At 46.5% G+C, this 13,133-nt stretch overlaps 1 protein-coding gene across 1 annotated transcript in view; it reads right to left on the reverse strand.

Moving 5' to 3' along the window:
* MTCL2 (microtubule crosslinking factor 2) overlaps window positions 1–13,133 on the reverse strand; it is a gene marked incomplete at both ends in the record, with an annotated part of 59,242 nt that overhangs the window by 20,739 nt on the left and 25,370 nt on the right. The window contains one exon of the mRNA XM_084247967.1: window positions 11,844–12,002. Coding sequence (XP_084104093.1) covers window positions 11,844–12,002 — 159 coding nt within the window. The remainder of the gene's footprint in view (window positions 1–11,843; window positions 12,003–13,133) is intronic.

Here is a 13,133-nt window from a genome sequence, read left to right on the forward strand (position 1 = left end):
AAAATCTGATTTAAATGAATAAAAGCATTGTGTCTCACAAAAAAAAATTAAAAAAAAAAAGAGCAGTCACCACGCATAGGGTTCCGTTGAGGGCCTCTCTCCCCCAACCTTCCCTATCCCAGCCCAGCTGTGTCCAGCCTGGACCACCACCAACTACAGAATCAATGGGACTCCCAATACCACCCACAGTGGGCTGAAAATGGGGGACAGGCCAGAAGCACTTGAGGACATAACTCTGTCTGCGGTTCCTCTCTTTTCTCCTACCCTCATATGAGATCCAGAGGCCTGAACCAAGTCTCAGAAATCAGGGTTTCTGTTTTTGTTTGTCTTTCATTCATTTACCAAAGACTTCCTGAGCACTTCTTATGTGACAGGCACATTTAGGTACAGAGAACACGGCTGCTGCACCTCCCCCTGCAGTGACCTTTAGGGCTAACCGTCCCTAGGTCCGGCTGGGCAACCAGCGCGCAGGGGGAGAACAGCAAAACCCTACCTGCTGCACCTCTCCCCGCAGTGATCTTTAGGAATGGCTTTCGCCATGGTCCCTAGATCCGGCTGGGCAACCAGCGCGTGGGGAGAGAACAGCCTGAAGCAGAGGAAGTGCAGCGGAAGTTCCCTGAAAAGGCAGAAGCTTATCAATAGATAACGACCACCAAGAACCACTACAAGAATGCTAAAAATCCTATCCCGTCTTCCTAGAACTACAAACTTTAATCCCTTATCTGTCTTTCTAAACTTCCTCCTTTCTTCTATAATGGTCATTGCTTGTTATGTAGATCACCTCCCTGATAGTGATAGACTGAGCCAGCGAGCAAGCTAATTTCTTTGATATTCATTCCTGTGCTTTTAGAAAACATATATATACTAGTCACAAACTTAAAGAAAATTACACTCAGATTTTCACTCTTGAAGTGTGTCTGTTTGTCATTTCTTTCGCCGACGCCCTGACCACCCTGCACGCTTCTCTCAACCCTGAGGTGGCCTCATCGTCTACTGCTGTGCTGGTCTGCGGCACACGGCAGTGACCAAGACAGACAGGAAGCTTGGGGAGGGTGCTATAATGCACCACCTAGACACCACCCTTCCCACTTTAGGACTGGGCCCTTGTTCCCCCAGCTAAGACCACAAAGTGGAGTCCCTCCTCCTAGCAATGGCTACTGGCTGAGGGCAGCCACCTTGTCCACGGTCAAGTGCCCTTTCCTGGGGGAGCCCACATCCGATGGCAGGCCAGTGCCCACACAGGACAATGCTAACATGCCATACCAGCTCCCCATCTGACCTGCTGAGCCCATTGGTGCTAATGCCTCATCCTGGATGATGTTATTCTCAAGGGGACTCTCCCATAAAGGAGCGTATGCAAATGTCCATCTCAGGGGGAATTCTGTCCTCAGGGAACTGGCATCCTGGTGGGGACTCTCTCTCTGAGTGAATATAAATAAACAAAGTGAATATGGGTGCAACAGATAATTACACAGAAGGCTTGGGAATGATGGCAGAAATGATTAGTTTTAATTTATATTGTAAGTTTTCATGAAGGCTGAAGTAAGATAAAGCTATTATAATAATAATAATCACAATTTCATAATCCAGAAATGATGGGGGAGAAATTAATACATTTGATTAGATAAGCAAATTCAACATGGAAACAAAAACACCCACAGCAAAGTAAAAATATAAATGACTAGTTGGAAAAAAAAACCCCTGCAATTTATTTATTAATATCCTAAGTACATAAAGAGTTTTACAAAAAAGAGAATAAATCATAAACCTATAGAAAAATGGGCAAAAGATAAGAAAAACAGTTAATAGGAAAGTGACTCCTAACCATAGGAAGATGCTCAACCCTACACATGATAGAGAAATGCAAATTAAAACTACATTGAGGGCCTTCCTGGTGGCACAAGGGTTTAAGACACAACCTATGAAGCTATCGGCAGCTATTGCAGCACAAGTTTGATCCCCGGCCAGGGAGCTACCCACATGGCTCAGCAGACCTCTCCTGACTCACCCGCTGCTCCCCTCAGCAGTGTATTTCAGTCGATCTGCCTGTTCTGCTCCCCACTCTGTCTCTGGTGAATCCTCTCACCCCCCACATCTCTGCCTGTACCCCAGTTCTTGTATGCATAAATAAATAAATCATAAAAAAAAAACCTACACCGAGATACCATTTCTCACCTATCAGATTGGCAAAAATCTAAACACCTGACAACATATTCTATTGATGAAACCATGGAGAAATAGCAGCTCTCATGTATCACTGGCAAGAATGCAAAATGGCACAAGCTGTATGGATGGGAATACAAGCAGATGACACAATAATTATTACAGATGTTTTAAAATGTCACTCAATGTTATTCCATTGAATACTTCCTCCCATGAGAGGGGGGATTTACATTCATGGTGTACACTTAGGTTGCTTTTGACTTTTCAAGTTAAGCAGGTATTTTTAAAGAATGCTCCCTAATGGTTTGAACGCTTGCCCTCTCCCACATACCCCCATATCTTACATCCCCCATCCCCGACAGTGGGAACCACTGACCTAATGCAAGCCTGCAGGGGAAAGAAGGGTCCCCACAGCAAATCTACAGTTGACCTGGAACCAGTTCTTGACATAGCTCTTAACCTAGTTTCAAAGACATGGAAGGAGAAAATGTGTATTCTTTAATGAGGTGATGTCAGGGTGGACCTACCACTGGTGTTCTCAACCTGGGTACTCATCATAATTACCTGGGGAAACTTAAAAAAACAAAAACAAAAACTTGATGCTCATGACCCCCAGAGATTCTGATATAATCAGTTAATTAGTCCAGGATAGATCCCAACCATCACTATTTTTATACAGGTGACTTATTGTGCAGCGCAGATGGGAACCACAGAATCTGGGGAAGAACTCCAGAGGGGCTCTTAAGAATATCTTAAAGCCAATCAAATCCTAAAGAGACCTGTTGAAATGCAAATGAGGCAGGAAGGCAGTGACTGATATTTCAGACACTGGGTGCCTCTGAGCAGGGAGCCAGTATTTGAGAAGGGCTGACCTGGGATATTTCAAAAGTGAGAACAGCAGAGAACAGGGGTGAGGGCTACAAAACAAACCCTCCTACAAAGTGCCCCTTCCATATACGGGTCACAGGAAGGGGATATTCAGAGAGACCCCAAGTGGAGTGGTAAGGTGGGGGTTCTGAGGTCAGATAGTCAAGCTTGCAGACCTGGGACTTCCTATCATGCTATGGGGTAAGAGGCTGTGACCTCAGCCAGGAGCTGAAATCTGTGAATACTACACCAACTTGATGATCCACAGCAAAACCCTTCCTTTCCCTGAAACTCCCTTTTATCATCTATTAAAGGGTGCCATGGGTAAGGTGATCAAAGCCTCTTTAAGGCTCCTTGGAGAGGGCCTCCCTGATGGCGCAAGGGGTTAAAACGCAGCCTATGAAGCTATCTGCAGCCACTGCAGAAAGAGTTGGATCCCCAGCCAGGGAGCTCCCCACATGGTGCAGCAGACCTCTCCTGACTCGCCCACTGCTCCCCTCAGCAGCGTATTTCAATCAATCTGCCTGTTCTGCTCCCCACTCTGTCTCTGGTGAATCCTCTCACCCCCCACACCCCAGTACTTATATGCATAAATAAATAAATCTTTAAAAGAAAAAAAGGCTCCCTGGAGAAAATATGTGGGATGATAGGAGGGGGCAGGGGTCTCCAAAGGCACTGAGAAGTCCCAGCCATACCATAGAAAGGAACGAGATAATAGAAAGCCATTAAAAAGGACCGAGGGGGGCCGCCCCGGTGGCCCAGCAGCGCTGGGTTGCAAAGCTGCCCGCAGCCTCTGCAACGCTGGTTCGATCCTCCGCTGCTCCCCGGCCACCAGAGGAGGGTCCCACATGGCGCGCAGACCTCTCCTGCCACCCGCTGCTCGCCTCAGCAGTGCACTTCGGTCCTTCTGCCTGCTCTGCTCCCCGCTCTGGCTCTGGTGAGTTCTCTCACCCTCCCACGCTTCTGACTGTACCCAGTGCTTGTATAAATAAATACATAAATCTTAAAAAAAAAAAAAGGTAGCTCAGCAGTTGAGTGCTGGGGCTGCGAGGCTGCCTGCAGCCTCTACAGCTCCGGTTAGTTCCCAGGCCACCGGAGAGGGTCCCACCAAAAAAAAAAAAAAAAAAAAAAAAAACCATTAAAAAGGACCAAGGGGATAGCTTCATAGTGCTGCGACTTAACCCCTTGCATCCATGAATAAATAAATCTTTAAAAAAAAAAAAAAGACGACCGAGGGAGCATGAGATTTGCTGTCAAGGTAAAATCTTGGAGATTTGTCGAAGGTGTGGGGGAAAAAAACCTGCAACCCAAATGGCCAGCTGATGAGCAGACAGACAAAATGTGGCCTATCCACACCAGGGAATTTATTTAGCGTTAGGAAGAAATGAAGTTTGACATAAGCCACAACACGAGCGTACTGTGAAAAGATTATGCTAAGTGGAGGAAGCCAGTCACAAAATGCCACCTAGTGTATATATAATTCCTTTTGCATGACATTTCCAGTACAAGCAAATCCACAAAAACAGAAAATAGATTAGTGGTTGTTAGGGAGAAGGCACGGGGTGCGACTGCTCATGGGCTCAGGGTTTCTTTTGGGGGGGGCTGAAAATGCTCTGGAATTAGAGAGTAGTGATGGTTGCCCGCCTCTGAATACTCAAACCACTGAATTGTATGCTTTAAAAAGGCAAACTTTATGATTTGTGGATTATATTTCAATAAACTTCCTATTTGAGAAAACTTGGAGTGTGTTACCATTTCTATAAATATAAAATGTGTGTGTGTGTGTGTGTGTGTGTATGTGTGTGTGTACACGGGGAGGGAAAGAGCTGAAGAATATACACCAGGCTGTTAATAATGAAAACATAGAACACATGGCCTTGCACTTTTCTCCCCACAGTTATTTTTTTTGAAGGGTAGGCACAGTCCTCCAGATTATTTTCTTTAAAATTTAAAAAATATATACACAATATTTAAAAAATAAACTAATATGCAAAAATATATTCTCACTGGAAAAAAAAATTAGTATCATGACAAAAAAGCAGAAATCTCGATTTTTTTTATGCCCCACTCACTCTCCTCTCCAACCTGAAGGTGACCACAGTTGCAGCTTGGCTGTAGCGCCTTCATGACTTTGGCTCCTGTGTTTAAAATACTGAAATAGATGGTGCTCTTTTAGACTTTCTTTTCTTCCTATGTTTACTTGACTGTGATCTTTGATTTTTATAATAAGTACTTCAGGCAGAAGAAAACCCCAAAATACCCAGCAACTGAAACAATACTGTGTTCATGTTATATCATTCTGTGTTACAGAAAAAGTTTAAACAATATAGTCCCACCTTCATTTAAAAAAAAAAATACATATAGGGCCTCCCCGGTGGCGCAGCGGTTGAGCGCTGGGTTGCGAAGTTGCCCGCAGCCTCTGCAGCGCTGGTTCGATCCCCGCCTGCTCCCCGGCCACCAGAGGAGGGTCCCACATGGTGCGCAGACCTCTCCTGCCGCCCGCTGCTCCCCTCAGCAGTGTACTTCAGTCCTTCTGCCTGTTCTGCTCCCTGCTCTGGCTCTGGTGAATTCTCTCACCGTCCCGTGCTTCTGACTGTACCCAGTGCATGTATGTATAAATAAATAAATAAATAAATAAATAAATAAATCTTTAAAAAAAAACACACAAAACATATACAGAGAAATATACCTTGTATGAGCATCCAGAAGGCCTGGAAACCCAAACCCAACTGTTAATCATAGGTTGGCTGATGAGGATTAGAAATGAAGGAGGTGGTGTTAGAGAATATTCTTTCACGTGTGGTTCTCCTGCCCCAGGCAACCAATGTACCAGAGTTTAGTGTCCCGTCCTTAGAGTTATGCTTGGCATGTATCTGTGCGGCTTTGTCATGCTTGTGCTTCACTGAGCTTCTATTACTTTCTCAGTAAAAACCAAAATGTACACATACTTGTACATTTTGAGAGATATATATATGTGCATATAAATAGGAAAACATTGACGTGTTTGTACCTCCCACAGATAGTAATTGTGAATACTGGATTACAGTTGAATGTTTTCTCTTTATGTCTTACTTGTATTTTGTAGCTTCTCTATGAAGCATACAGTCCCTGTTGGGTCAAAGGGGAAGTCTCAGTGTGTTTTAAGAATATACTTTCTGCAGGAAAAGTGACTGGACACTTTTCTAACAGGCAGAAAGTGAACTCTGAGTGGACTGAACCTCACCAGTATGGAAGGGCAGTGGGTAGAAAAGAGGGGTCAAAATAAATCTTTTCAGGATCAGAGGGGTTCCTTCCTCTACCCCTTCTAAGCCATCTAATGGTTCCTTGGCTCTGGGAGGGAAATTAGGGAAGCCTGGGGAGGTGCAGCACCCCTCATGGGAACCAAGGCTTGTCAGAGCTTCTCTGTGGAGCCCCCAGAGTAGACATTCCAGCCCTGGACCTTTGAAGGGCAGCCCAGCAAAGGCACCAACAAGAATGCCAGTTGCAAGGACCAGACCCCGAGGACCAGGAATACAATGGGGGCTTCCCCACCCACCAGCAATTCCTGAGCCTGCCTGTGAGCAACTGGGGGGAACCCCTCAAAGCATCCTTTGCGTTCCTTTCCTGTCCTTCTCCAGGACACCAGTAGATTGTGTCCTTGCCCCTATGCGAAGGGGCTGCCTGAACGCACCTCTGCAGAGGTCCCCTGCCCTCCAGCACCTTCTGTGCTTCCATGCTGCCAGATCAACCTTCAAGGAATAAAATGAACCTTCTGCCAAAACAGCTGCACAGATTTCACCAAATTTGGAGGGGATGTTTGGAAAGATCTCACTGAAAACACAGACAGTGCTGTGTGTGCAAAATGTAGCCTAGAGGGAATCTGGGCTGGGGGTGCATTTAGAGACTGAGACTTTCTTCCTCTGGAGCAGCTAAAACAGCCAGAAAGGCCATGGTGGGGGGGATGACAAAGGGTAGTTTAAACATACACCTCAAATCAAGTTACTGGAACAGATGCTGCCTGCTACAGGTGCCACTTTGCTCCTTCCATGGACAACTGGCAGCTCTCCTATGCAAAAGGGCATTTATTAGGCTCCAGTAAATGTTTCTCCAGACCCACAGCCATAGCAGTGGTTAAGACCATGAGAATCAGTATTTACCAACCCTTGATTCCATGCCAAGCACTTCAGCTGCTTGTCTCAATTAATTCTCACAAACACCTCTGAGAAATATGACTTAATCTTCCCATTTTATAAACTGAGCATTGGAGCAGCTACACAGTTTGCCAAAAAAATGGCAAAGCCAGAATTCAAACTGAGGTCCATGTGACTCCAAGTTTGAGTTTCTGATCCAGACAGACCACAGCTAGAATTTGTCAGACAACCACAATAGTAGTAGCAGGATTTGAACCTAGGGGGTCTGACCCTGTGGTCAACGCCTTTCTTTTCCCACCATAGTGGGAATCAGGATGAGGAGCCTGTGACAGAGAAGGAGGTACTCATTGAAATGAGCAGCCTCTTTGGAAGTTCTGAAAGCATACCAGGTCCCAGGAAGACCCCTGGATGGAGCAAGGTGGGCAAGAAAGGCTAAGAGTCAGTGTGGCTTCAAGAGATAGAGTGAGTCCTGGATTAAAATCCCATTTTTGTTTTTCCCAGCACCATCTATACATAGCAATTCCACTCCTCTAAGTACAGACCCAAGAGTATGAAAACACATACTCACTTAAAGCACACTCTACAAGACAATAGCTAGGGTATGGGAACAAGCTATGTGCCCACCGATAGGAGACTGGCTCAAGAAGATGATGTCTCGGGGCCTCCCTGGTGGTGCAAGGGATTAAGACACAACCTATGAAACAATCCTCAGCCACTGCAGCATGAGTTCAATCCCCCGGCCGGCCAGGGAGCTCCCCACATGGCGCAGAAGACCTCTCCTGACTTGCCCGCTGCTCCCCTCAGTAGTATATTTCAGTCAATTTGCCTGTTCTGCTCTCTACTCTGTCTCTGGTGGATCCTCTCACCCCACCGCACCTCTGGCCTGTACCCAGCTCTTGTATGCATAAATAAATAAATCTTAAAAAAAAGAAGTAAAAATCAAAACTCATACATGAATGTTTATAGCAGCATTATTCACAAGAAGCAAAAAGTAGGAGTAACCCAAATGTCGATCAAGTGCTGAGCAAACAGAATGTGGTGTACCCTTACAAAGGGTTTTATTAGGCCATAAAAAGAAAGGAAGTACTAACACAGGCTTCAACATGGATAAACCTTGAAAACCTTGAAAACGTGATGTTAAGTGGAATCATCAGAGACCATATAGTGCACAATTCCATTTGTACAAAATGTCCACAAGAGTAGGCTCCATGGAGACAGAAAGCAGAACAGTGGTTGTCAAGGGTTGGAGGGAACAGGGAATGGGAAGGGATTGCTAACAGGTTTCTTCTGGGGATAACGAAAATACTCTAGAATTAGATAATGGTGATGGTTGCACAGCAATACCATTGTACTAAAAACACTGAATTGTCCAGTTAAACATGATGGATTATATCACAATTTAAAAGTGGCCAAGAAAAGAGTACCACCTATAAAATGGGGACACTGTGTATGCGGGAGGTGTGGGGAGGGTCACACAACTCACAAGGACACATGGAAAATGTGTGGTGCGGTGCCTGGTACAGAGCAAGCACCCAGACACAGCCGTTATGCTTGAATAAATCACGTCAACCCCGATATTGGCTTCCTGCCTAATACAAGAAGGGAGGTACTGGACGAAGGGGAGGCTGGTGTTAGGATTCTTGAGCTCCAGCTGGGCAACAGTGGGACCACAGAGCTCGGCTGGGCTTGCACCCTCCCTTCTCTCTAGTGAAGAGCTATCGCCATAGCAACCACATCAGCTCAGTCCAGGGGCTCCTGTTCCCAGTCGGGTGACAGTATCGCCACAGCAACCTGTCAGGATGGCAAAGCAGATCTGGATGATGGGACTGGAGCAGCGCTGGCAGAAGAATTGCTAAGGGACCCTGGTCTCCATAGAAACCATGTCAGGAAGGAGAAGGGGGGAGAAAAGGAGGAGAGGAGGATCAGCAAATAAACACAGGGCCACGTCTCCTTGCCCAGTTCCTGAGACACCAAGGGCATGTCAAGGAGATCGAGACCAGCCTCACTGATGCTGCCTTCCAGGGGGAAGTGAACCAGTGTTCCTTGTGCACCTACTGTGTGCCAGGTACCACAAACGACCCTTAACATGCTTGACTTCATTTTTAAAATCCACAAATAATATCCAAATATGTTCTTATTGTTAAAAAAAAAAACCCAAAACCTTAACTGCAGCATTAATGGAATAAGCAAAAGCCATTCCCCATGCTGCTCTCACCACTTCTCACTTCTTTGTTTTGGTCTTCTTTCAGAATGGCTATGCATTTGCACATGCACATAGGTGCTTCAATATCAGTTTGTTTCATATGGTTTTTCATAATAACTTTGTATGTGCAATGTGTATAGTTTTTTAACTGTCTTTTCCTGCTTAACTGTATACCTTAGTTATCTCTGTCAGTATGTATACATTTACCTTATTCTTTTTCTTAATTTTGGTAAAGTACACATAAAACTTATCATTTAATCATTTTTCTTTTTTAATTGTGATAAAATATACATAAGGGACTCCCCAGTGGCACAGGCGGTTGAGTGCAGGGCTGTGAAGCTGTCTGCAGCCTCTGCAGTGCCGGTTCGATCCGGCACATGGTGTGGCAGACCTCTACTGCCGCACCCGCTGCTCCCCTCAGCAGTGTATTTCATCAGTCTGCCTGTTCTGTTCCCCGCTCTGTCTCTGGTGAATCCTCTCACCCTCCCGCACATCTAGCCTATACCCGGGTTCTTGTATAAATAAATAAATCTTAAAAAAATAAATAAAATATACATAACATAAAATTTTCTGTTTCAGCCAGTTTCAAGCATATAATTCAGGGGCACGAAGCACATTCATATTGTGGTTCACCAGCACCACAGTTTTTCATCTTCCCCACTGAAATTCTGTATCTATTAATTACTAATTCCCCACTCTCTGCCCCTCCAGTTTCTGGTAACTTCCATTCTTTCTGTGTCTAAGAATTTGACCACATCAAGTATATCTCATGCAAGCAGAATCATAACATTTGTTCTTTTGTGATGGGCTTATTCCACTTAGCATCTTGTCTTAGCATCTTGTCTTCCATGTTGTGGCCAGTGTCAGGGTTTCACTCCTTCTTAAGGCTGAGCATAGTCCACTGTATGTCCATACCACATCTTGTTTATCCACTCATCGATGGACACTGGGTCGCTTCTACCTCTTGCCTATTGTGAGTGATGCTACAATGAATTCGGGGGTACAAACATCTGTCCCTGTTTTCAATTCTCTTGGGTAGAAATCCACATAGTAATTCTATGCTTAACCTTTTCCCTAAGTGCGGTATTATCTTATTCTTTTAACATCTTCAGAGGGTTCCATGGTTACCCATCTTACTGATGATCAGGAAAAACCTCATCAGCTGGGTACTGTTATTATCCTGCTGTCATAGATGAAGAGACTTAGGGGCAAGGAAAGGCTGGGGGAGCTGAGCAAGGTGTATCTCTCTGGGATCCAGCTTCCTCTTTTAAAAAAAGGAACAGGCTGATCTCCAAGGCACTTTCTGAAATTGTCTCCCCTTTTTACTAGCAAGGGCAGCAGCAATGAGATGTGTGAAGATGGCAGCTGTGGGGAGTTGGGAGCCTGGAGGCCACATGAGGGAGGGAGCCCCCTCTAGCCCTGAAGCAGGGCAGGTCTCTGCAGCAGCTCTTAGTAGCAAATGCCAGCTGTCTCCACATTGAGAAGCTATTGGCACATCACACCAACACGCCAGCGGGAAGGGCAGTTGCAGGACTGTTCTGGCCCCAAGGCAGTGATGTCTCAGTCCTGGAGGCTGGCATGCCTGCCCTCAGGGAAGGTGAGGAGTGCAGGATACTGAGATGCCCAGCTAGGCCTCTGGGTCAGAAGTCACCCCAGGGTGTCTGACACATAGAATCCTGGAGTCTGGAGAATTCCAGCCCTTAGAGGTCTCCCCTGAGGCTAATGGTTTCCAACTGACCTGCAGAGCCCATGGGGCCCTGTATGACCTTGAGACTGCTCTCCCTCTCTCCAAGGCTGCTTTCTCATCCATAAAATGGGTATGATCAAAACCTCATTAGGCCTTTATGAAAACTGTTGAGACAGTGGCCAGCGGGGTGCCTAACCTGCTCTCCATCTAACACAGCAGGAGGAAGAGAGGGCGTGGCAAGTGGAGGAATGGCATGAGCAAGGACAGAGAAGCTGGTGCCCAGGGCTACATTTGGAGGGGTATAGTGCCCTGAAATCTGTGTCAAGTCACTGCCCAGAGGCCCAGCTCCAGCACTGACTTTATAGAAAAGGGCAGTGCCTTGCAGCCCCTAAAGCATATCCACACATTACCCCAGATAATCTCACAGTGACTCAAGACATACAATCCCATTTTACAGATGAGGAAACTGAGGCACAGAGGGCCAGGCCTCATGCTAGGCACTGTTGCATGGTTTCTAAATTAGTTCTCCCACAGCTGTGGTTCTTGGATGGATGACTATCTCCTTCACTAGCTTGTGGCCCAGGCGCCTTGAGGACGGGAACCAGGTGTCTTCACCACCACGTCCTTAATGTCCAGCACACAATGTATACAGAAGATGTTCAGGAAATTTTTGTGTGCTGAGAAAGAATAAAGAGGAGGCAGAGGTGTGAGCTTTGCCAGAGAGCAAAACCTCAGAAACAGAGGTTCAGAGATACCAGCTGTGTGACCCTGCCCAGGATGGGTGGTTTCTCACCTCTCTCGGCCGCTCTAGCTCTGTCTGCAGCACCTGCTTGGCCAGCTCGGTCTCAATGAGCCGCTGCCGAAGTTCCTCGTTCTCCTCCTCCAGCCGTGCCCGCTTCTTCTCCACCGCCTCGAGCTCCTTATGCAGCCGCACAGAGATGTCCTTAGAGACCTGAGCAAAAGCAGGTGATGAGCTGGGTGTGAGCAGCCTGCCACACAAAACCCCAGAGACGGCAGGGCTGTCATCACCCCCACTTAGCAGATGAGAAAACCAAGGCACAGAGAGGTCAAGTAACTCACCAACGGTCACACAGCCAGGAAGTAATAGAACCAGAACCTAAACTAGCATTCCCAAATGTCTACATTACAGAGCGGCCCCCATAAAGCTACAGAGGCCTATTCTTAAGGAAGTCTTTGCATTTACCTGGGGATTTTAATGCTTCCAACAGTCTCTCCCAGCCACCTTCTTGTCCAGACCTGTGGCAGGGAAAGTGGCTCATTTTACTTTGAACTGGAGTGAAAATCCAGAATGAGAGGGGTGGCCCTAGATCCACGTGAACCCCATCTTTGCTGGTAAACAGCACATGATCCTGGGTAAATCATTTCCCCACTGTGCCTCACTCCCCTTACTATAAAATGTGTGCAATCGTAATAGCACTGACCTCAATCCCGACAGGAGGGCTGAATCAATTATTGCAAAAAAGGCTTGGCCCGGAGCCTGCACAGTGAGTGCGGGTGAGTGGAAGCTGCTGCCACGAGGCACTGCAGCCCGGAGAGGGGCATGACTGGCTGGAGGATACAGTGTGACCCCAAGGCCTGTTTCTAATTGTCAGGGATATAAAACATGCCCCAGATGACAAAGGCTGGGCAGGTGTCCAAGTCATCCCTACAGAAAGGAGCCAGAAGAGCTGAGAGCACAATCCCAGTTTCAGGACTGCACCAATAACACCCCACTTCCTCGAGGATACCGTCTGCCCTAACCCCTGCTGGCTGGGGTGCAAGGCTAGGAAAGGGGGTCTCGTGAAACAAAGAAGACCCTTCTGAGCTGGTGAATCACAATGAGACCCCACCCCTAGGTGAGTTGGGCACTACCATTTTTGCATACCTACTGTGTACCAGATTCATCCATCTTCACCCCAATTCTACCCCCATTTTACTGGCAAGGAAACAAGTTCAGAGTATAAGAGACTTGCTTAGGGCTACACAGTGCACATGAGGACTAAGTTGGGGGAAGTCTCAGGGAGTGGCTGAGCTTGGCCAAGTCTCCATGAGGGGCACAAGGCCTTTACCAGCAAGAGGTATG

Source organism: Talpa europaea (genome assembly GCF_964194135.1).
Source record: "Talpa europaea genome assembly, chromosome: 11".
NCBI classification, from domain to species: domain Eukaryota; kingdom Metazoa; phylum Chordata; class Mammalia; order Eulipotyphla; family Talpidae; genus Talpa; species Talpa europaea.